The following is a 25267-nucleotide window of genomic DNA, read 5'->3' as shown; positions in this document are numbered from 1 at the left end:
GAAAACATAACTCCAAAGACCAACAATTAGTATTTTTCTTCCTTCCCTAACACACAACATAATCTCTTTAAAACAGATGGAACCCATATTCCAATATCTACCCTTGGCCTCTTTTCAAAGTATTTCTAAAGTGACAGCTGGGATGAAATGGGAAAAAAAAATATTTGGACACAAGCTCTTTTTTCCACTGGGCTTTGAGAAAATCCCCATCTTGCGTGCTCCCAGTGTATCTCTCACTGATAAGTTCGCTCATAAAACCGGGGCCTTATCCAGGGCCACGCTGACAGAACTCCCACGGACACACCATGATTAGGACCCTGCTGCTGCTGTCTGCTTTGGTGGCTGGAGGTAAACCCTGTCACCCAGAGCCACTGCTTTCCCATCCCCTGGTTGGGCTGGAATGGGATCTTCCTGTCCTCCCCTCTGGCCCCCATCCAACCCCTACTGCATTCAGATGTATAGTCATAAGAAAACTGGAATGGAGTTTCAAAGAACTGGAGCAAATTGCAGGATTCTATGACCTCTTGGGATCCTTCTAGAACAAGGGTTTTCTATTTGGGGGTTCAGAATGCAGCAAGTGTAGTTTACATTGTGTGGGTCACTGCTTCTTGGACTCAAGTCCCTTTCTCTTTTCATAGCCCTCAGTTGTGGGGTCCCCAGTTACCCACCTGGTATGTCTAGGATGTATGGTGGTGAAGAAGCGAGGCCCAACAGCTGGCCCTGGCAGGTGAGTTGACCACACTGTACTTACCCCCGTCCCTGCCCCATTCCCTTTACATCCCCCCTTTGCCCTTCCACCATGGGGTTTACTGTGCTGGCAAAGTGAGCATTGGTGGGACTCAGAGAGCAGCACAGGCAACTTCACCAGTAAGATACATTTCCGGCTGGGCGCAGTGGCTCATGCCTGTTATCCCAGCACTTTGGGAGGCCATGGTGGGCAGATCACCTGAAGTCAGGAGTTTGAGACCAGCCCGGGCAACGTGGTGAAACCCTGTCCCTACTAATAATACAAAATTAGCCAAGCGCAGTGGCGCATGCCTATAATCCCAGCAACTTGGGAGGCTGAGGCAGGAGAAACACTTGAACCCGAGAGGCAGAAGTTGTAGTGAGATGAGATTGCACCCCTGCACTCCAGCCTGAATAACAAACAGAGACTCCATCTCAAAAAAAGAAAAAAAAGATACATTTCTGTGGCCTTAGCCAACCTTGGGAGTGGAGGGAGAGGTGCCTCCTCCAACTGCAGTAAGGAGCTGTCCCCTCCCCACTGCCTATACACAAATTTACAACTATAGTCTTACTCTGTTAACCAATCAGAGGCTTGCTTTCAAATGTACCATTATCCTATGAACCATTCAAGACTACCTATGCAAATATTCCTTGCTTTAAGGAACCAATCAGTGCTATTTATGCAGATTAATCTTTACAGGCAAATCAATGTTACCAAGGAAAATGTTTCTTAAGTTGATATAATAGTGATATTAAGACTAAACTGCCCAGTTGGGCACAGGCACAAATTACTAAGATGTGTTAATTGTGGGAATTTCAAAAGAATTGTATAAAGTTTACATTGACGCAAACAAATATAGTAAAATCTCATTTATCTGATTTAATTGGGACTGAGTAATTGAAAAGTTGGTCATAAGAAATTATTTTAAATCATATATGCTGTAAACATTTTTAGACTATGTAAACAATTTTTTGAGTTCTTAACTGTCTTTTTCATATAAACCAAGCCCCATAATATCTCATCTGCAAGTCCATTTCTTTAAAGCAGAGCAGTAACTTTGAGACGTTCACAAAGCAATCTGAGTTATGAGCCCATCCCGACTTTTATGACCTTTCCCCACAATCTTTCCATTTTCTCACAGACACTAATTCAAGAGCAATTTTTTAGGAATCATGGTGATTCAGTCTCTTCCAAGCATTTAACTTTGTTTCACAACTCTCTTTCTGAACTCATATTTCAGAATATTTGGTTACATATTTAATCAAATTTCATTATTGCAAACATAATTGATATAAACTGCTTTAGGAGCAAACCCAGCTGAATCAGGATGAGTTTCTAACTTAAGTAGGAGGAGCAATTAGCAGCCCACTAGCCTTGAGCATTCAGAGTGACCCATGCGGCAGTCACTGTATCTACAGAGGCCAGCGTCATTCATCTGCTCCTTAAGAGACTGTCAATGATAGGCCAGGCACGGTGGCTCATGCCTGTAATCCCAGCACTTTGGGAGGCCGAAGTGGGTGGATCACTTGAGGTCAGCAGTTCAAGACCAGCCTGGCCAACATGGGGAAACTCTGTCTCTACTAAAATTACAAAAATTAGCCAGGCATGATTGCAGGCACCTGTAATCCCAGCTACTCGGGAGGCTGAGGCATATATATATATATATATATATATATGTGTGTGTGTGTATATATATATATGTGTGTGTGTGTGTGTGTGTATATATATATTTTTTTTTTTTTTTTGGTTAGACAGAGTTTCGCTTTTGTTGCCCAGGCTGGAGTGCAATGGCACAATCTCGGCTCACCGCAACGTCTGCCTCCCAGGTTCAAGCGATTCTCCGACCTCAGTCTCTAGAGTAGCTGGTATTACGGGCATGCACCACCATGCCCAGCTAATTTTGTATTTTTAGTACAGACAGGGTTTCTCCATGTTGGTCAGGCTGGTCTCAAACTCCTGACCTCAGGTGATCTACCTGCCTTGGTCTCCCAAAGTGCTGGGATTATAGGTGTGAACCACCGCGCCCGGCCCAGGAATAATATTTTAATGCAATTTTCTTTTTTTGGGGGGTGTGGGGGAGAGGCAGAGTCTTACTCTGTCACCCAGGCTGGAGTGCAATGGCACAATCTCGGCTAACTGCAACCTCCACCTTTCAGGTTCAAGCGATTCTCCTGCCTCAGCCTCCTGAGTACCTGGGATTAGAGATGTATGCCACCACATCAGCTGATTTTTTTTTGTATTTTTAGTAGAGATAGGGTTTCACCATGTTGGCCAGGCTGGTCTCAAACTCCTGACCTCAGGTGATCCACCTGCCTCGGCCTCCCAAAGTGCTGGAATTACAGGTGTGAGCCACGGCACCAGCCAACTATTGTAATTACAGTATTAATCACTCTGAGAGCCCTGCACAGTGGCTTATGTTCCGCGTTTCCAGAGAAGGCAACTGGGACTTGGAAAGGTTACAGAATTGCCCAAAGGCACTGAGTTAGCCTGGGGGGAATGAGGATTCAAATTTGGTTCAGTGCATGTTCTTTTAGCTACACTTTGCTGGCCACAGACAATACGTACTACATGGACTAAATTTCACATCTGTAGGATGGTTTCTGCACATTTTTAAATTGGGGTGGGGGAGTAGATACTTTTAAGTGTCTTTTTTCCCTTGGTCCAATTTTAAACATCTTTTTTAAAGCCAGTTCATCTAACGCCCCTTAATGTCACAAAAATGAGAAATGCCCAGTGGCTAATTAAAAACAAGGATGTGGCTAGGCACAGTGGTTCACGCATGTAATCCCAACACTTTGGGAGGCTGAGGCAGGTGGATCACCTGAAGTCAGGAGTTGGAGATCAGCCTGGCCAACATGGTGAAACCGCGACTCTATTAAAAGTACAAAAACCAGCGCGGCATGGTGGCAGGCACCCATAATCCCAGCTAGTGGGGAGGCTGAGGCAGGAGAATGGCTTGAATCTGGGAGGCAGAGGTTGCAGTGAGCCGAGATTGTGCCACTGCGCTCCAGCCTGGGCAACAGAGGGAGACTCCATCTCAAAAAATAAAATAAAATAAAGTAGAAGAGACAATAAACAACTGAAAGGGTAAACTAATAACACACCAGAAAACGAAAGATACTATGAAGAGTAAAGCAGAGCCAGGGGAAAGAGACAAGGCTGTCTGTGTGTGCACATGTACATGAGTGTGCATGTCTGTGTATGTGCACACTGCTTGGAACAGCATGGTCATAGAAGACCTCATGGAGAAGGTAATCTTGAGCAGAGACCTACAGGAAGTGAAGAAAAGAGCTACACCGATATTTGCGAGAAGATTCCAGGCAGGAGGAAGAGCCAGTGCAAAGGCCCTGAGGCAGAAGTGGGTTTGGTGTATTTGCGGAACTGCATGGAAGTCAGTGTGGCTGGAGGAGAGAAGAGTGGGAGCCTACGGGGTCAGAGAGGCCACAGAGGGCCTAGTAGGTCATCAGATAGTTTTAACTTTTGCAAACCATAAAGGGGGAGAAAATGTGGGTGGGAGTGGGGAGAAGAGACTAGAGACTAGAGTAATCATCAAGAAGAGAGGATGATTGGGACATGCAGTTGAGGTAGTGACCAAGGGGTAGCAACCATTCCACAAATTCTCAAGGTAGAGCTGACAGGACGTCCCCTGTGGAGATGGCCTCACTCTGTCACCCAGGCTGAGCACAGTGCAATGGCAGCTCACTGCAACCTAGACTTCCCAGGATCAAGCAATCCTCCCATCTCAGCCTCCTGAGTAGCTGGGACTACAGGCATGCACCACCACACCCAGTGGCTAATTTTGGGGTATTTTTCTGTAGAGACAGTGTATTAATCCGTTCTCACACTGCTAATAAAGACATACCTGAGACTGGGTAATTTATAAAGGAAAGAGATTTAATTGACTCACAGCTCAGCATGGCTGGGGAGGCCTCAGGAAACTTACAATCATGGCAGAAGGGGAAGGAAACACATCCTTCTTCACATGGTGGCAGCAGGGAGCAGTGCTGAGCAAAAGGGGGAAAGGCCCATTATAAAACCATCAGATCATGGCCGGGCACGGTGGCTCACGCCTGTAATCCCAGCACTTTGGGAGGCCGAGGTGGGCAAATCACAAGGTCAGGAGATGGAGAACACGGTGAAACCCCATCTCTACTAAAAATACAAAAAATTAACCGGGTGCGGTGTTGGGCACCTGTAGTCCCAGCTACTCAGGAGGCTGAGGGAGGAGAATGGCGTGAACCCAGGAGGTGGAGCTTGCAGTGAGCTGAGATCGCACCACTGCACTCCAGCCTGGGCGACAGAGCGAGACTCCGTCTCAAATAAATACATACATACATACATACATACATACATACATACATAAAACCATCAGATCTTGTGAGAACTCACTATCACGAAAACAGCATGAGGACAGCATGGGGGTAACCACACTCATGATTCAATTACCTCTCACCAGGCCCCTCCCCCGACCTATGGGGATTATGGGAGCTACAATTCAGGATGAGATTTGGGTGGGGACACAGCCAAACCTTATCAGATGGGGTTTCACCACGTTGCCCAGGCTGGTCTCAAACTCCTGGGCTCAACGCAACCTCCTGCCTTGGCCTCCCAAAGTGTTGGGATTATAGTCATGAGCCACCGTGCCTGGCCTGAGTTTTTTTGGCTATAGATTGCATTAACATGTTTTTTTATCTTGACGTCTGAGGTTTTGGGTGCCTCCTTAAGTTGTGCACCTGAGGTGAGTGCCTCACTCCCCCTTACCCTTGTCCCAGCCCTGTTCTTGGGAAACTGGAGTGCAGGGAGACTGTGCTCTTTCAAACCCAGCCACAGCCACAGAGCTCCTGTGCTTCTCCCCAGGTCTCCCTGCAGTATAGCTCCAATGGCCAGTGGTACCACACCTGTGGAGGGTCCCTGATAGCCAACAACTGGGTCCTGACGGCCGCCCACTGCATCAGGTAACTGCCATTCCCTGGGCGCTTGGCCTGCTCACCAGCCGGTGCTCATTTCTGAGCTGGGGGCTCAAATGGCCTGCACTATGCTACATAAAGGAATCTTGCAAATAACCACTAGCCTGGCTGAGACACAAGCTGTAGTCAATCAATGGTTCAGTGTGTTGGTCCACCCATGGGTCATTTCATGGCATGAATGGAGTGTCCCGTGCCAGGCAGGCACTGAGGGAGGATAAAAAGGAGGGGAAGGCCTTTTCTCTGCCCTCTTGGGGAAACGACATGTGACCTCTGGATCTGGAATTGGGTTCCCTTGAACAACTTAACTGACTTCTCAAAGTTTCAATACCATCACCTGCAGAAAATGGAGTAACAGAATTTAGTGTGGATTCAGTAATTGATTTGCTAAAGTGCCTGGCACTTTATTAAGTGCTCAATGAAAGCTAATTCTGAGTTGCAGACAAATTATAAAGGCCCACAAGGTTCTGCAGTGTTACTCACTTACCCTCTTCTTTGTCTGTGACCTCTGCTCATCACAGCTGGAACTCACCGGAGTTTCTGCTGGGTCGTTGTGACTCCCTACAAGGAGTGATCCCTTCTCCCACCTAATTTATAATAAGCTCTGTGAAATGATGGGGAAACTAATAGATGCCTACAGTCAGGAGTCCTGGCTTCTAGTTCTGGTTTCTCACTAACGGTGGGACTCTGGGCCAGGTTACTCCTGTCTGGGCCTCAGTTTTCCCATCTGAAAATGAAAGGTTGAAAATTTCCTTGAGGCCAAATGACTCCTGTTTTCTCTGTGTTCGTCTCATTCCCTCCATAATACTATAGAGTCTGTGTTATTACAACATTTATTTTATATTGTAGTTTATAGTTAGTATAGTAACAATTATTATATGATCATAGTTCTTATGTTATATACTTTAGGCTCTATTATAACTAACTGATTGTCCCAGGGGAGGAAAGATCCCCAAGCCCAAGCCCCAACTAGTGGCTCATGCAGCAGCCAGTTACTAGGGTCTATCCCAACACTGTCCAAGGTCAGGCCTCTGGAGGTGACCCTCTCCCTACACCCCCTTTCTCCCAGCTCCTCCAGGACCTACCGCGTGGTGCTGGGACAGCACAACCTCTACACTGCAGAGTCCGGCTCGCTGGCCTTCAGTGTCTCTAAGACTGTGGTGCACCAGGACTGGAACTCCGACCAGGTCTCCAAAGGGTTCGTTTCTGTCTGGGTGCACTTGAGGGTGAGGTTGTCAGGGAACAGATGGGGGTCTCACAGAGGCAAGGGTCTCAACCCCACCACACTCACTCTGCTTTTTCTATAGGGAAGAGAAAGGAACTCTGGCCTCTTAGAGGTGGAACCAGCTCCAAAGCTGTCTAGGGTGGGGATGTGACCTGGGGAGGGAGAAGCAAAGACTGCCAGAGTGACCTGGGTTTGCTGCCAGTTAAGCCTGCAGGGCCCCTGTCCACTCAGCATGTATCTACTTCATGCCAAGTCCTGGGGACACAGGGACAGTGCTGTCAACCCTGTGACTGTCCCCGGAGTAGGACACAACCTCTCCTGCCTTGCCCCTTTCAACAAGGCCCTCTGCATTTTCTTTCTGTGTGTGTGTGTGTGTGTGTGTGTGTGTGAGTCAGAGTCTCGCTCTGTCGCAGAGACTGAAGCGCAGTGGCGCAATCTCGGCTCATTGCAAGCTCTGCCTCCTGGGTTCATGCCATTCTCCTGCCTCAGCCTCCTGAGTAGCTGGGACTACAGGTGCCCGCCACCACCATGCCCAGCTAATTTTTTGTATTTTCAGTAGAGACGGGGTTTCACTGTGTTAGCCAGGATGGTCTCGATCTGCTGACCCCGTGATCTGCTTGCCTCAGTCTCCCAAAGTGCTGGGATTACAGGCGTCAGCCACCGTGCCAGGCCGCCCGTCTGCATTTTCAAACATGCCCTGGGGCCCTGCCACTCAGAGCAACCTGGGGCAATGTACAGGGAACGATGACAAGGTCTCAGAGCCCTCCAAAGCCCCACAGGGCAGGAAAAGTCAACCCTGTCCTCATGCTCTGCCTCTGCACTGACCCAGGTACGACATTGCCCTGCTCAAACTGGCTAACCCCGTCTCCCTCACCGACAAGATCCAGCTGGCCTGCCTCCCTCCTGCTGGCACCATTCTACCCAACAAGTACCCCTGCTACGTCACGGGCTGGGGAAATCTGCAAAGTAAGTGGGAGCCAGGAGCCCCCAGGCCTGGGAGGGAAGGGAGGTGATGTCACCCCTGTCTGGCCAGGGCCTCTCACCTGTCATCCCAGGACGTGTGGCTGCCTGGGAGAGACGGGATGGCATAGGCTGATGCCTGCCTGGGTTCAAATGTCAGCTCTCCCACTTCATGACTGTGACACCTTGGGCACATTACTAGGTCTCTCCATGCAGCACTTTTATCATATGTAAAATGCAAATAATTGGCTGGGCTCCCTGGCTCACGCCTGTAATCCTAGCACTTTGGGAGACCAAGGCGAGTGGATGACTTGAGGTCAGGAGTTTGAGAGCAGCCTGGCCAACATGGTGAAACCCCATCTCTACTAAAAATATAAAAAACTCACCAGGTGTGGTGGTGTGCACCTGTAGTCCCAGCTACTTGGGAGCCTGAGGCACGAGAATCGTTTGAACCTGGGAGGCGGAGGGTGCAGTAAGCCAAGATTGCGCCACTGCACTCCAGCCTGGGGGACAGAGCGAGACTCCATCTTAAAAAAAAAAAGCATAATAATAGCAGCTACATCACGGAGTTGTTAAGAGGATTAAAGGAGATAATCCACAGGAAGCCTGGAGACCAGTGCCTGGCATGTGGTAGGTGCTCTGTGTTAGTTGTTGTCACTGTCCCTATGATGGAAAGAAAGTTGCAGAGATCATGTGACATCTTCTGTGTGGCCCAAGGCTAGAGTTCAGAACGGCATTTCCTCTGTGACCTGAGGCCTCTGGAGTTCCACAAAGGCCCCTGGAGCCCTCATCAGACCCTCCGTGCCCCATGGCAAAAGCTGTCCCCTGTGCCATTCGGTCTTGCTGCTCAGAACCTGGCTGAGGGCGGGTCTCCTTGGACATAGACTCCAGGGGTTAGAGATCCAATGACTGTAGCCACCAAGAGGAACAGAGTTCCCGCCCTTCGCTTGTGAAATCACCAGAGGTTTGGAAGATTCTAGGAAGGGATGAGTGATAATGACCTTATGACCATAATGACATTATGAGTGATAATGACATTATGACATTTCTCCCTAATGACATAAACGCATAAGTATAATGACATGTTTTTCCAGGGGTACATCCACATACATACCCTCGAATAAATCCCCATTGCCCTCTTGACTGGCTTACCTGTAAACACAAAGACACATGAAATCCTGCGGTGAGCGGTGGTAGAAGAGGCATTTCATGCTTATTAAGATAGAAGCACAACCATCTGTTCGTTTCTCGAGACAACCCTGGGGCAGATGCAGTTCATCTGAGACATTGAGAGCAGGGAGGCATCCAAATGCTTGGCTTTTAGGCCCAGCTCTGTCGGTCATGGTGAAACCTTGGGCAAGCCACTTCTGAACCTCAGTCTCCTCATCTGTAAAATGGAAACACGGTTGGTGAAGACCAAAAGAGGTGAAAGGTGAAAATGCATCAGACATTGCAAAATGTTATACAAGTGTTAATTACTTATAAATTAGAGTGATATTAAGCAAAAACCTTTTTTTTTTTTTTTTTTTTTTTTTTTTTGAGACAGAGCCTTGTTCTGTCACCCAGGCTGGAGTGCAGTGTGCAATCTCGGCTCACTGCAACCTTTGCCTCCCACAGATTCAACCGATTCTCCTGCCTCAGCCTCCTGAGTAGCTGGGATTACAGACACCATGCCCAGCTAATTTCTATATTTTACTAGAGATGAGGTTTCATCATGTTGGCCAGGCTGGTCTCAAACTCCTGACCGCAAGTGATCCACCTGCCTTGGCCTCCTAAACTGCTAGGATTACAGGGTGAACTACCATGCCCGGCTAATGCCTAACTTCCCTTGGCTTCAATCGCAAGTGAAAAATTATGTTAATATCATCCTTGCCACTCATAGCAGTAGTAACAGTAATGGAGGTGATGGTGGCTGTGTCGTTGGGGGCCATTATGAAAGCCCTCTCTTCACCACACCAGCATATTTTTCCCAAGGAGGGGGCTCTAACTGCCAGGAGGCTCACTTTCTTATTTCAGGTAAGTGACAGAAAACCAGGGAACTAGCTCAGCAAAAAAAATAAGGGAAATTGTTATAAGAATTTAAAAGTTTCAACCCGGCCGGGCGCAGTGGCTCAAGCCTGTAATCCCAGCACTTTGGGAGGCCGAGACGGGCGGATCACGAGGTCAGGAGATCGAGACCATCCTGGCTAACCCGGTGAAACCCCGTCTCTACTAAAAAATACAAAAAACTAGCCGGGCGAGGTGGCGGGCGCCTGTAGTCCCAGCTACTCGGGAGGCTGAGGCAGGAGAACGGTGTGAACCCGGGAGGCGGAGCTTGCAGTGAGCTGAGATCTGGCCACTGTACTCCAGCCTGGGCGACAGAGTGAAACTCCGTCTCAAAAAAAAAAAAAAAAGTTTCAACCCAAGGGCAGAGATACAGCCAGTCATCAGGAACAGGCTAGAATCAGGGGTTGGAAGCCCGTAAGAAACTCAGGAAACACTCAGTTAGAAATTTCTTTCTTTGTGGGTCTACTTCATTCTTCTGCACACAGAAGAAAATGTCAGCCTTTGACAAGGACTTCCCAGATTTGCCTCCTCCACAACCGGAATCTCTCCATCCCCATCTCAAAATCCCAGGGGAGGGAGCTGATTGGCTTAGCTTGAGTCAGGTGTTCACTGCTGAACCAATCACCAGTGGCCAGCACACTAACCAATCAACTGTGAAGAAACAGTATAGACAAACATGGCTGTTCCCCTGTTGAAATGGATGGAAGACAGTAACGGGAAACCCAGTAGGGGTCTGCCACTTCCTTTTTCTCAGGAGTCCCTACGTCCCTAATGCCTTCTCTCTGGTCTCATTCAGCCAACAGGGCTGTCCCTGATGACCTGCAGCAGGGCCGGTTGCTGGTTGTGGACTATGCCACCTGCTCCAGCCCCCGCTCTTGGGGCAGCACCGTGAAGACCAATATGATCTGCGCTGGGGGTGATGGCGTGATATGTACCTGCAACGTGAGTGCCAATAATCAGGGGCCCCGCTCCATGACAAAATGTGGCTGGGGATGGGAAGAGGCTATGGAAAACCATCCCTTGATAGGTCCATCCTCCCACCTCCTGGCAGAAGCACCCGGAAATGGTACCAGATGTATCAGAACTTGACCTTTGGCCAGGCACGGTGGCTCACGCCTATAATCCCAGCATTTTGGGAGGCCGAGGCAGGCAGATCACTTGAGGTCAGCAGTTTGAGACCAGCCTGGCCAACATGGTGAAACCCTGTCTCTACTAAAAATAAAAATTAGCCAGGCATGGTGGCACATACCTGTAGTCACAGCTACAATGGGAGGCTGAGGCAGGAGAATCACTTGAACCCAGAAGGCAGAGGTTGCAGCGAGCTGAGATGGTGCCACTGCACTCCAGCCTGGTTGACAGAGCGAAACTCAAAAAAAAAAAAAAAAAAAAAAAACCTGACCTTTTTTCTTCTTAGTTCTTGTTCTTGTTTGTTCTTGTTTTGAGATTCTCCTTGTCGCGTCCACCCCTCTCACTACTGGGAAGTCCTTCCCTGGGTCTCATCAAGGTCTCTCATGACTGTCATTCCGTATCCTTTCCTCTATGCTGGAAGGGAGCCAAAGGAAACTAATCCCTGGGTTGAATTACTCTCATCCATGGCGCAGTGTGTCCCCTCCAGGTAGCTGCCATGGAAACCTTCCTGGAGACAGTGTCTTAACCACCAGGAATTGCTCTGTGTTGGACTTAGCAGTGAAGTGGGGATGCAGTAGGAAGGAGATCCACATGCCCTTCAGATCACACTGTGCCCTACACACTGCCCACACAGACCACCCCATGCATAGGAAGACGGAGCCAGTGGGGAAGAGCCTGGCAGCTGAACTCTGGGATGTGGCCTCAGCTCCTTTACAAACGGCCTGTGCAACCTTGGGCAAGTCCCAACCTCTCAACACTCCAGTTTCTTCTCTCCAGTGGCCTGGGGAGACTATGAATATTTACCTCATAGGATTTTGTGAGGATTAATGAGATAAGGCATAGAACCTGCTTAGCTCAGCTCTGGCCACACAGGAAGAATAAGTGTTGGCTCTTGTTGGAATTATGGTACCATCTTGGGCTATGACCACAAGGGCTGCCTTCAGAGGACAGTGACCTGCAGCAGAACAATGGAAATGCATTGAGAACAATGGTTCCAAAGGGCAGCCCCTTCCTCTCCCTTTACCCTTCTATAACTCTGGCCTTCCTCAGGGAGACTCTGGCGGGCCGCTGAACTGTCAGGCAGCTGACGGCCGGTGGGAGGTGCATGGCATCAGCAGCCTCACGTCCGTCCTTGGCTGCAACTACTACTACATGCCCTCCATCTTCACACGGGTCTCCAACTATAATGACTGGATCAATTCGGTAAGAACCAGACCAGCCCTGAGCCCCAGGGCACTGCCCTGCTTACCTGGCCTCGGAGTGCCATGCCCAGCTGGCGACTGAGAACCCCCTCCTTCCTCTTGAGAGCTAGATGGGACCCCCTTGGAGAAGGCTGCAGACCTTGGCAACTGCTGGGCCCCCCATGGGTCCCCAAAATTTCTGTGTGGGTAAAGCTGAGTGAAAAGGAACATAGAGGGTGGCCTTGTCCAAAGAGGTTGAACACTGCTCAGGCATGTTAAGAGTGAGTTCCATGGCCGGGCGCTGTGGCTCAGGCCTGTAATCCCAGCACTTTGGGAGGCCGAGGCGGGCAGATCACGAGGTCAGGAGATTGAGACCATCATGGCTAACACGGTGAAACCCCGTCTCTACTAAAAATACAAAAAAAAGAAAAATAGCTGGGCATGGTGGCGGGTGCCTGTAGTCCCAGCTACTTGGGAGGCTGAGGCAGGAGAATGGCATGAACCCGGGAGGCGGAGCTTACAGTGAGCCGAGATCACGCCACTGCACTCCAGCATGGGTGACAGAGCAAGACTCTGTCTCAAAAAAAAAAAAAAGAGTTCCATAGGAATGGTGATTTTATTTTTGTGTATCTGTGTGTGGCCCAGACTCCACCATCGAGTGCTATAAACAGGTATATATTTGCTAAACCCAAAACCTGATACTTTGAGACCCCCATAGCATTAATTATTGGAAATTAGTGCCCCTTAGGCATCTTCTAGCTATTCTGTAGGGTGACCAACCATCCTGGTTTGCCCAGGACTGAGAGGTTTTCCAGGATGCAGGACTTCCTGTTTTACACTGGGACCATCCCAGGCAAATAAAGCCGAGTTGGTCCCCTGTCTTGTAAATGTAAACTCAGAGAGCTGTCTGCTCTGAGCTTCCACATTAGCTCAAATTCTTTTTAACAATAAACACACATTTTTTTATAACAATAAGCATTAAAAATTATTCATTAAAAATAATAGGCCAGGTACCGTGGCTCATACAAATGTAATCGCAGCACTTTGGGAGGCAAAGGAGGGAGGATTGCTTGAGCCCGGGAGTTCAAGAGCAGCCTGGGCAACATAGCAAGACTCTTGTCTTTACAAAGATTTTTTTTTTTTTTAATTAGGCATGGTGGTGCATGCCTGTAGTCTCAGCTACTTGGGAGGCTGAGGTGGAAGGATTTTTGGGCCCGAGAGGTGGAGGCTACAGTAAGCCAAGGTCACACCACTGCACTGCAGCCTGAGCGACATAGCAAGACCTTGTCTCTGAAAATAATAATAAAAATAGTTGGCATAAATATTAAGGAGCAGCCATGGATACATGTAGCAGTAGGCAAAAGCAGCCAGAACAGGAAACCCAGTCACAAGAAAAGGGTGCCCAGGAGAGGGCAGAGGAAGCACCATGCCTGGTAATAGAAGCTGGGGGAGAAGAGGCGGACACTCTGTGCCAATTAGGGACCACCTCAGTTTGCTCTTCTGTAAAATGGGACTTGAACTAGATCAGGACTCCTTCACATTTTTAGGCACTAGAGCAAGAAGGAGTTATGGTATTTGTGGCAGAGCCCCCAAAGAAGGGGAAAGCTGGCATCTGACTTCACTAACTTTAATTTGCAGAGAAGTGTTACTTCTGTACTTATAAAACTAACTGACTTAACTGCACTTATAAAACTTCTGCACTTACAAAAGTAACTGACACTTATAAAACCAAATATGAAGCTGCAGCTATGAGCACATGGTCACAGGAGGAAATTAAACTGTCAAAATAAGCAGGTGGCTGCTTCCAAGTGTTCCCACTGATTCTTGCCAGCTCCTTGTTCATTTGTCTGTCTGCTGGCATCTTTTTGCCAACAAGTGGTCACAGGCAGAGATTCCAAAAACGTTTGTTGGAGAAAAATGGAAAATCAAAAAGCCAGTAGCCATTAATCATTAATTGGTTCTTTTTTATAAATAAATTGGGAAAAACCCATCTGAGTCCACCTTTGGAGGCGCCACCCACACGTCAAAGGAGCCTGACCTGAGACTGACTGGATGAAAGGCTGCTTAGGGGCCTTTCCCAGCCAAATCCTGCTGTGGGAGTCACTGTGCAGCTGGTCCTGGCAGCAACCTGGGGACCTGAAGCAGGGGCAATTGTCCCAATTTTTTTGTCCCAGCGTCAGCTGTTCCCAGCCACAGATATAAGCACAACAGAGCAGGCCAGATCCCAAAGCATGGCCAGATGGCAGCAGGGATCCACGGGGCAGCACGCCTCACGAGGCAACTGGGCAGAGTCCCTGTATTCATGGAAGAGCCGTCAGGGCAGGCACGGATGCCCAGTAGCAGGTTTCAGAACGGGGAGAGCCAAGCAACCAGCTGTCCTTGGGTGGGGGCTGCCCCTGGCAGCGGTGGAGGGGCTCATGAAAACTTGCAGTGGCCCCAACCCAGGGACACACTGTGTGCAGCCTGGATTCACGAACCACTAGAGCCCTGGGGGTGCCTGAGAGCACCTGCCTGGATAAACCCAGACAAGTGACAAGCCAAGGTCAGGAAGTACAAGCAAAAGAGCAGAGAAGCAGAGGAGACAAGTGGCCCGGGACATTCATCCTTTCAACAAATGTCCATTGAATGATAGTCACACATGAACTTCAGGAATCCTTAGCTTTTATTCTTTTTCCAGAAGGTAATACATACTGTGTAAAAATATTAAAACAATATGAGTGTATCAAGTAAAATGTATCAAGATGTCCCCCCTCATTTTACATCTCCAATTCTACTCTCCAGAGGTAATCATTGTTTTTGTTTGTTTTCATACGGAGTCTCACTCTGTTGCCCAGGCTGGAGTACAGTGGCTTGATAGGTCACTGCAACCTCTGCCTCCCAGGTTCAAGCAATTCTCCTGCCTCAGCCTCCTGACTAGCTGGGATTACAGGCATGCACCAACATGCCCAGGTAATTTTTGTATTTTTAATAGAAATGGGGTTTCACCATGTTTTAGCCAGGCTGGTCTTGAACTCCTGAGCTCAGGTGATCTGCCCATCTCGGCCTCCCAATGTGCTGGGATTACAAGCGTGAGCCACCGCGCCCTGCCAATCATTGTTAAAAGCTTGGTGTGTGGTCTTCTCAACTTTATGTGCATATGTATCTATATATATAAAGAGAGACACTGTCTTCTAAGCAAAGATAGGATCTGAGTCTTCATACTGTTCTGCAGCTGTTTTTCACTTAACACCTTATTACATTTTATATGTCAGTACGTACATGTCATTCTTTTGAACAGCTAAATAGTATTCCATACTTTTAGTATAATGAATGAAGTTTTAATGTTCCCTATTTTTCACTCTTACATTGTGCAGTGAACATCCTTGGACATAATTCTTGCACACTGGTCTGAGTGTTTGTGCTGTAGCAGCTGGATCTCCTGCCGTTTATAGCACTGGATCATGAAGTTGGCATATCAAAATGTTTAACAGGCCAGGCGCGGTGGTTCACGCCTATAATCCCAGTACTTTGGGAAGCTGAGGCAGGTAGATCACTTGAGGTCAGCAGTTTGAGACCAGCCTGGCCAACATGGTGAAACCCTGAATCTAGTAAAAATGCAAAAAAAACACAGCCAGGCGTGGTGGTGCACACCTGTAATATTAGCTACTCAGGAGGCTGAGGCAGGAGAATCGCTTGAACCTGGGAGGCAGAGGTTGCAGTGAGCCTAGATCGTGCCACTGCACTCCAGCCTGGGAAACAGAGTTAGACTGTCTCAAAGAAAAAAAAAAAAAGTTTAACAGATACTGATCAAAAGTCTCCGGAAATAGTAATTGCCCCAACCATATTGCATAACTGCCTTGCAAACAGAAGTTTTGATTTGAGAAACAAATGAAATCTAAAATACGCCATCCACACATTTGAAATATAAGTTTTAGGGGGTTCAAAGGCCCCCTACCCTGAAGCCCACACAGGACTCCTGGTAAGACCCCCTTTACAGGAAGACCCTAACAGGTCAATGAAAAGCTGTGATTGCATCTTTTTTCCGAAACGTCATCAGAACTCCTCAGGCAGGAGCTAGTGCAGTGTGGGCTGCCTGTGACTCACATGAGGAGCTTAGCCCAGGAGGACAGAGACAGGAAACTGCCACGCACAGCTCTGCAGTTAGGTGAACCTGACGATTTTCTTGTGTGTCCTGCAGGTGATTGCAAATAACTAACCAAAAGAAGTCTCCGGGACGGTTTCAGACTTGGAAAAGTCCCAGAAGGAAAATAATATTATATAAAGTGACAACTATACAAATCACATCTTGATGAGGGTTTTATTATTATTTATTTAGCAATCCATCCGAACATCCAGGGCCCTAAAAACCAGAAGTAGGTCAGGCTCAATGGCTCAAGCCTGTAACCCCTGCACTTTGCTGATCGCTTGAGTCCAGGAGTTCAAGACCAGCCTGAGTAACATGGTGTGACTCTGTCTCTACTAAAAATACAAAAATTAACTGGGAGAGGTAGTGCACACCTATAGTCCCAGCTACTTAGGAGGCTGAGGTGGGAGGATCTCTTGAGCCCAGGAGGTCAAGACTGCAGGAAGCCAAGATCGTATCATTGCACTCCAGCCTGGGTGACAGAGTAAGACCCTTTCTCAAAAAAAAAAAAAAAAAGCCCAAAAAACAACAAATAGGCTGGCATAAGGACAGCTTAAAAGACCTCAGAGTGGAGCAGCCCAACGTGTCACTATTGCACAGCACATTCACACTGCAGTCTGGGGGTGCTTCATGGGCCCCTCCCTATAATTATCTCTGGATAATTGTATTCCCTTGGACAAGAGACCTAACCTCCCTGAGCACAGGGTTCTCACCCTTGTTCCCTTGTTGCCTTCCTGGGATGGAATAGGGATCAAGTGAAATGAGACACGAAGAAATGGGGCTGGGTGAGGTGGTGCAGCCTGCAGTTACAGCTACTTGGGAGGGTCACCGCAGCCCAGGAGTTTGAGACCAGCCTGGGCAACATAGTGAGAGCCCAGAAAAACATGGGGAAATGTTTTGAAAAAAGCAAAAGTCTCTTTTGTAAGGAAGAACAAAGAGTTGGAGCAAAATGAGGGAAGAAAGAGGCAAAAGAGAGTCCATATTTGCCTTTTATTTTTTAAGATTAATGCAATGTAGGAAAAATTAACAATTTTTAAAACTTCACTTAGAATTCACAGATTACAGCTGTTCAGGCTCTAGTAGGCCCCAGCTTGCTGATCTATGAGAGATACTGGTTTGTGTGTAGCCAAAAATCCCTACAGACCAGTGGTGGTCAGGTGAGTAAAGTTTTATACCCCAGGACATATTTGGCAACACCTGAGAACATTTTTGTTTGGCACCACTCAGGGAGACGTGTCACTGGCACTGAGGCGAGGGACAGTGCTGAACATCCAGGACAGCCTCACAGCAAAGGGTGACCTGACCCCACAGGTCAGTAGTACAGAGGTTAATCCCTGCCCTAGAGAGAACACAGGGATCACAGGACAGTCACTAGCCCTGGACCAGCCACTGCTCAAGAGGCCACACGCAATCCATGGCATTCATCTGTCCCTCTTCCTCCACTGTTCAGCCCTTGTCACCGATCTGGAAGCTGCTAAGAGCCTGTCTGTCACTGGCAGAGAAAGAGCAGACCCTGTGCCGGCTGCAAAGTCCTTGAGTTGCAGGAAAGTCCAGGTCTCAGCCACTTTCAGGCCTGGGGCAGGAAGGCTTTGGGGTGCAAGATAAGGCAGGGTGAGGGGCCCTGGCCTTATGATGTTTTAAAGAAAAGCTTTTTCCGGAGGAAATTAAAGCAACCAGGCATCTGTTTATAAATCCCTTTCACCGAAACAGCATCAGCGACCTGTAAGACATGACCATGGAGAGCTCTGTGAGTTCAGTTCTCTGGACTGAAGGAACAATTCAAGAGGGGCTGGGGGGAATGTCCACTCAACCGACACCTTAAAAACAGCTCAAACTGCAGCCTCTTTGAGCAGGAGGGCTTAAAGAACACGCACCTCAACTTTACCTTTAAAAAACTCAAAATTCAAAATTTCCAAACTCATAAAGTTCAAATCAGACTGAAATATTTGCAAGGAGCAAGGAGTGGCCTCAGCCCCGCGGCCCCTTCTCACGCAGGAACACCTGAGCAGAGCAGCAGGGGCCCACACGCGCTGCTTCCCCAAGGCAGCCACAGGTCTACGGGACCCTCAGAGGAAGCAACCGTTCTGAGTGGGGTTTCCTTGGAGTAGGACTGGGCCTCTCAGGCCACCCTCAGGCCACCCTTTCCTATCTGTTTCCTCACTGGGGCCTCCTGAGAAGGAGATGTACAAGGAGGGGTTCATAATTCTTGAGGGTCAAGAGTAGAAGACTGCGTGATGGCCGCAGGGTATAGGCAGGGGCCCATGACCCGCCTTCGGGATCTGGACAGAGCCATCCCGCGCTGGCACCGAGGACCAGCTCCATCAGTGGAGGAGCAGGAGGTGTCAACCTGGGGACCTTGGAGGAGACAGGGAAGGCAACTCTTTGAATAAAGGGCAAATGTCACCACAGGCAGGAATGCCTCTCATAGAGACACAAAAGTACTGACTCCAAGGCTCAGAGGAGTCTACTACCTTTTACCCTTGGTTTGGGCCTGCCCTGCTCACCCCCCAATCCCCAGCCCCAGGAGAACACGCTGCCCCCCAGCAGTCTCCCCTCTCCTTTGCAGAGGAAGGCAGCACTCACCCTGAGCAGAAGGGACTGCAGGTCTTCAGAGTGAGCCCACTGCTCAAAGATGTTGTCCAGGGTCTCAATGTACCAGGAGCCACTCTTGGGGTCCCTCAAGGAGACAAAACCTTTGGAGGGAGGAGGACTGAACACTGCTGGAGAGCCACCCCCGCGCCCCTGCCCCCCCGCCCAGCCACGTACACAGGCTCGGGCGCCCTGCAGATCTTGACTCACGCATGCATCCAGCAGGAGCAGCCTGGCCCCTGAGGCTCTGCCCTAATCATGATCTTATTTCACCTCGTGACCATCTCCTGATTCGAGCTATGATTCCCGTTTTCCCAGCAAGGAAACGAAGGCTTGGAAAAGTGAAGTGACTCATCCAAGGCATAAGAAAGGAAGGAAACTGCCGGGCCCAGTGGCTCACACCTGTAATCCCAGCATTTTGGAAGGCCGAGGTGGGCAAATCACTTGAGGTCAGGAGTTCAAGACCAGCCTGGCCAACATGCTGAATCCCTGTCTCTACTAAAAATACAAAAATTAGCTGGGTGTGGTGGTGCACGCCTGTAATCCCAGCTACTTAGGAGGCTGAGGCAGGAGAATTACTTCAACCTGGGAGGTGGAGGTTGCAGTGAGCTGAGATTGTGCCACTGCACTCCAGCCTGGGTGACAGAGCAAGACTCCGTCTCAAAAAAAAAAAAAGGAAGGAAGGAAACTACCACCTGCTGCACCTACTATGTGCCACGTACTGTGCTCAGTGACGTGCCAGCCACCCTGTTTAATCGCCATGGCAACCCCTGAGGCACAATTCCTATTCCCTGCTAAAGATGCGAAGGCAGAGGCAGAGTCAGGCAGAGGAGAGGCAAGTGAGGCATAGGAACCCAAGGGCGCAGGCCTCCTTGCAGTGCACATCCTTGTCTGCTCAGCCTGAGCCAAGATTCAGAGAGGAGAAGTCAGTCATTCAGGGTCACAGAGGAGCAAGAGACAGAGCCAGGACTCATACCCTGGTCTCTTCTCTCACCACACAGCTGCCTCTAGGGCAGATAGGAAGGCCCTCTGGCTGCAAGGGCGAGCCCTTCTGATGTGCTCACCCGGGAAAGTAGAGTAGGACACAAAGATGTCGCTGGGTGTGGGCAAACTAGATACAGCATCCAGCTGGTCGAAGGTCCTCAAATCTTCCTGGAACGGGGTGGCGTCTGGCTCGGGGTTACTGCCAGAGGACTCGTCTTCAGGGGAGGTGGAGGCCACCTCAAACCCATGGTCTTTCTGCTCTGCAGGAAGCAGAAACAAACACACCTTGTCATTGAACTACACAGACAAGGATGGTTCAACATATGAAAGCCGGTGTCATACACGACATTAACAGTGTGAGGGGAAAATCAATCTTGGGTCCCCAGACTCATTAAGCCAAACTTGAAAAGTCAAGCTGGGAACTGGGTCACGCAAACCCGCCTTCCCGTTTTGGTTCCTAAATAAGATGGCTGCAAGATGAACAGCTACATACCTCCCTCAGATTTTGCCCACAAGGAAATTCCTGGTGAGCTCCAAGACAGCTGTCTGATAAAATTCACCATGGCAATGTAAATGGATAGCTTATCTTTACAGAGGCATCACCCCTCTGCCCACCTGGCACAAATGCATATCTGATTATTCCCCTGTCCCATTTGTCTTTGTTACCTTATGTAAACATGCAGGTTCCCCGCATTTTCCCCTGCCCTATGTTACCTTACATAAAAATGCAAATTCACTGAGCCAGACAAAGGCATGAATGACTATTTTCCCCCTACCCTGCTCTTACATGAAAACTGTGTACTTCTCAATATCCCGCCCTTTCCCCTTTAAATTTGGAACTCTAAAATTCATGTTCAGAGAAAGGCACAGACCTGTCTCCTGGATGCGCGTCCTTAACTTTGGCAAAAGAAACTTCTTAAATTGACTGAGACTTGTCTCAGATTTTTGGGGTTCATAAGAGAATGAAAAAAACCTTACATCATCATCTCAACTGATGCAGAAAAAGCACATGACAAAATTCAACAACCTTTCGTGATAAAAACAGTCAACAAACTCAGAATAGATGGAAACCACCTCAACATAATAAAAGCCATATAAGAAAAACCCACAGCAAACATCATACTCAATGGTGAAAGACTGAAACCTTTTTCTATAAGATCAGGAAGAAGGCAAGAATTCCTGCTTTTGCCACTTCTATTCAACATATTACTAGAGGTTTTAAATAGAGCAAGGAGGCAAGAAAAAGAAATAAAAGACATTCAAATTGGAAAGAAGGAGTAAAATTGTCTCTGCTCACAAATGGTATGATTTTATATATAGAAAACCCTAAAGATTAAACACTATTAGAACAAATAAAATTAGCATATTAGCAGGATACAAAGCCAACCATAAAAAATACTTGCATTTCTGTACACTAACAATGAACAATCAGAAAATGAAATTACAAAAATGGTTCCAGGCCAGGCGCGGTGGCTCAAGCCTGTAATCCCAGCACTTTGGGAGGCTGAGACAGGCAGATCACGAGGTCAGGAGATCAAGACCATCCTGCCTAACTCGGTGAAACCCCGTCTCTACTAAAAAATACAAAAAACTAGCCGGGCGAGGTGGCGGGCACCTGCAGTCCCAGCTACTCGGGAGGCTGAGGCAGGAGAATGGCGTAAACCCAGGAGGCAGAGCTTGCAGTGAGCCAAGATCGCGACACTGCACTCCAGCCTGGGCGACAGAGCGAGACTCCATCTCAAAAAAAAAAAAAAAAAAAAAAAAGGTTCCATTGACAATAGCATCAAAAATAATAAAATAGTTAGAAATTAACCAAGATGAAAGACTTGTAAAATGAAAACTACAAAACATTGCTGAAAGAAATTAAAGAAGGCTGGACACCATGGCTCATGCCCATAATCCCAACACTTTGGGAGGCTGAGGCAAGAGGATCCCTTGAGCCCACGAGTTCCAGACCAGCAAAACCTCATCTCTACACATAATAAAAAATTTAGCCAAGTGTGGTGGCACGTGCCTGTGGTCCCAGCTACTTGTGAGGCTGATGTGGGAGAACCACTTGAGTCCAAGCAGTTGAGGCTGCAGTGTGCTCTGATCACGCCACTGCACTTCAGCCTGGGTGACAAAGCAAGACCCAGTCTCAAAAAAGAAAGAGCCGGGTGCGGTGGCTCACACCTGTAATCCCAGCACTTTGGTAGGCCAAGGCAGGCGGATCACCTGAGGTCAGGAGTTTGAAACAAGCCTGGCCAACATGGTAAAATCCCGTCTCTACAAAAAAATACAAAAATTACCCAGGCGTGGTGGTGGGCATCTGTAATCCCAGCTACTTGGGAGGCTGAGGCAGGAAAATCGCTTGAATCCAGAAGGCAGAGGTTGCAGTGAGTCAAGATCATGCCACTGCACTCCAGACTGGGTAACACAGCAAGACTCCATCTAAAAAAAAAAAAAAGAAAAAGAAGATACAGGCCAGGCACGGTGGCTCACGCCTGTAATCCAAGCACTTTGGGAGGCCAAGGCGGGCGGATCACTAGGTCAGGAGATTGAAACTATCCTGACCAACATGGTGAAACCCCGTCTCTACTAAAAATACAAAAATTAGCTGGGCGTGGTGGAGTGTGCCTGTAATCCCAGCTACTCAGGAGGCTGAGGCAGGAGAATTGCTTGAACCAGGGAGTCAGAGGTTGCAGTGAGCCGAGATGGCACCACAGCACTCCAGTCTGACAACAGAGCAAGACTCCATCTCAAATAAAATAAAATAAAATAAAAGATATAAATGGAAATATATCCTATGTTTATAGATTAGAAAACTTAAACATATCAATACTACCCAAAGCAATTTATAGATTAAATGCAATCCCTATCAAAACCCCAATGATGTTTTTTGCAGAAATAGAAAATCTATCCTAAAATTCACACGAGAATCTCAAGGGACCCCAAATAGACAAAACAATCTGGAAAAAGAGCAAAATTGGAGGACTCATACGTCCTGATTTCAAAACTTACTACAAAGCTACAGTAATCAAAACAGCATGGTACTGGCATAAAGACAGACACAGGTCAGTGTCATTGAATAGAATCCACACATATACCCTCACACACATGGTCAAATGAATTTTGAAAAGGGTGGCAGGACCATTCAGTGGGGAGAGGGCAGTGGGTTTTTTTTTGTTTTGGGGGATTTTTTTGTTTTTTGAGACAGAGTCTCATTCTGCCACCCTGGTTGGAGTGCAGTGGTGCAATCACAGCTCACTGCAGCCTTGACCTCCGAGGCTCAAGTGATCCCCCAACCTCAGCCTGTCAAGCAGCTGGGACTACAGGTGCCACCGCACCCGGCTAATTTTTGTATTTTTTGTAGAGACAGGATCTTGCCATGTTGCCCAGGCTGGTCTCAAACTCCTGGGCTCAAGCAATCTGCCTGCCTTGGCCTCCCAAAGGACTGGGATTACAGGCTTTTTTTTTTTTTAAGAGACAGGTTTTTGCTATGTTGCCCAGATTGGAGTGAAGTGGCACGATCTTAGTTTGCTCCAGCCTCAAACTCCTGAGCTCAAGCAATCATCTCAAAAAAATGGTTAAGATGGCAAATTTTACATTATGTGTATTTTCCCACAATTTTTTAAAAGTCGTATCAAACTTGTCTTTTTTCAGAAATATAGTTGAAGAAACTGTCCACTATATCACACTCAAATTCACTCAAACCCTTTACTCAGGCTGTCAAGGTCACAGTGTCTCCTTTAAGACAACCAAGGGAAGAAATGTGTCTGGGGTCCCTACTCCTGACTTCTGTCTTACAAATACCAGATATAGAACTATAGAACACCAGATTCCATGGATCTTGAAAGTGATCTTTTTTTTTTTTTTTTTGAGATAGAGTCTCGCTCTGTCATCCAGGCTGGAGTGGGAGTGCAGTCGCGCGATCCACTGCAAGCTTCGCCTCCCGGGTTCAAGCGATTCTCCTGCCTCAGCCTCCCAAGTAGCTGAGACTACAGGTGCGTGCCACCATGCCTGGCTAATTTTTTGTGTTTTTAGTAGAGACGGGGTTTCACTGTGTTAGCCAGGATGGTCTTGATCTCCTGACATCATGATCTGCCCGCCTCAGCCTCCCAAAGTGCTGGGATTACAGGAGTGAGCCACTGCGCCTGGCCAGTGATCTTATTTCCAGTGGCGGCTGGAAAGCATAAAAAATGCGCAGGCCACCTCTAGCAAGTAGATATCACTATTTCATTTTATGTAATTAGGCAACTGAGACTCAGATAAGTTAAGGGGTTCCCCCTCCCAAGACAGAGGCTGACTGGGACTTTGACCCACCTCATTTTTGAGTCTACTATTACCAATGGCTGGGATTTTTCCACGTTTCTTTACATCTGCAAAGTGATTTTCTCTCTAAAATCAGTGTTGTATACCTCACATTTTTAATTCACTTGTACTTTAGAGAACGTAGAAAGCTGCAGGACATCCTAGGATGTATTTTTGGAATCCAAACTTACTCTTACTTTTCTTCTCTCCTTGTGTTTCCTCTCTATTTTGTCCTAGTGTTATCATTTGTACTTCTTGCGCTATGGCAAATCCTTTTCTAGAATCAAAGAAGCCATCAGAAAAATACCAAATAGACACCAAGTCATGGGTAATGAAATCCATGGAGATCTTTACACCTTCTAATCCAGTAATTTCCTAAGAAAATAATTCAAATGCAGTCAAAAGCTTTCTGTACAAAGACACATGTGGTTGTGTGAGCCAAAAATTAGATATCACCTAAATGGCCAACATTAGGAAAATGGTTTAGGAAATTAGTGCATATCATGAAGACAGCCCATTATAAAGCCGTTTGAGCTAGTGTTGATGAAGGCCATGGAGATCTGGGGAACTGCTTAAGGGATAACGTTAGCTGAGAAAAGCAGACTGTGCTTGTGGGCTGGCATCCAAAAGGAAGATGCAAAAATGAGACAGCTGTATTAGCTTATAACATTCTGAATTTTTTTTTTTTTTTAGGTTGTCATATTTTTTGTTTTTTCTATTTTAAAATCTAGACTCCTGGGCGGGCACAGTGGCTCACACCTGTAATCCCAACACTTTGGGAGGCTGAGGCGGGTGGATCACGAGGTCAGGAGATCGAGACCATCCTGGCTAACACGGTGAAACCCCGTCTTTACTAAGAATACAAAAAACTAGCCGGGCGTGGTGGCGAGCGCCTGTAGTCCCAGCTACTCGGGAGGCTGAGGCAGGAGAATGGCGTGAACCCGGGAGGCGGAACTTGCAGTGAGACGAGATTGCGCCACTGGATTCCAGCCTGGGTGACAGAGCGAGACTCCGTCTCAAAAAAATAAAAAATAAAATCGAGACTCCCCA

General features: G+C 47.9%; 2 protein-coding genes across 3 annotated transcripts in view; one reads left to right on the top strand and one right to left on the bottom strand.

Annotated features, from left to right (window-relative positions):
• The first annotated feature begins 217 nt into the window (after positions 1–217).
• On the top strand, positions 218–18025 carry LOC106992406 (chymotrypsin-like elastase family member 2B). Of its 2 annotated transcripts, none has more exons than XM_077973536.1 (8): positions 218–348; positions 639–727; positions 5585–5682; positions 6761–6889; positions 7746–7882; positions 10719–10864; positions 12101–12253; positions 17805–18025. In XM_077973536.1, exons 1-8 carry the CDS (start codon positions 306–308, stop codon positions 17889–17891), a joined length of 882 nt encoding a protein of 293 aa, XP_077829662.1. In that variant the 5' UTR covers positions 218–305; the 3' UTR covers positions 17892–18025. The 2 variants fall into 2 exon arrangements, with proteins under 2 accessions (XP_077829662.1, XP_014973810.2); XM_015118324.3 differs by lacking the exon at positions 17805–18025 and adding an exon at positions 16409–16512 and having other exon boundaries at positions 221–348.
• The window catches only part of CASP9 (caspase 9), a 30455-nt gene continuing 22513 nt past the window's right edge, over positions 17326–25267 (bottom strand). Inside the window, exons 7-9 of the mRNA XM_001082859.5 lie at positions 20008–20187; positions 18938–19047; positions 17326–18074 (exon numbers count right to left, since the gene is read on the bottom strand). Coding sequence (XP_001082859.2) covers positions 17982–18074; positions 18938–19047; positions 20008–20187 — 383 coding nt within the window. The 3' untranslated portion in view covers positions 17326–17981. The remainder of the gene's footprint in view (positions 18075–18937; positions 19048–20007; positions 20188–25267) is intronic.

Source organism: Macaca mulatta, chromosome 1 (assembly GCF_049350105.2).
Source record: "Macaca mulatta isolate MMU2019108-1 chromosome 1, T2T-MMU8v2.0, whole genome shotgun sequence".
In the NCBI taxonomy this organism is placed as follows: Eukaryota; Metazoa; Chordata; class Mammalia; order Primates; family Cercopithecidae; genus Macaca; species Macaca mulatta.
This window is presented reverse-complemented; position numbering and strand designations above follow the sequence as displayed.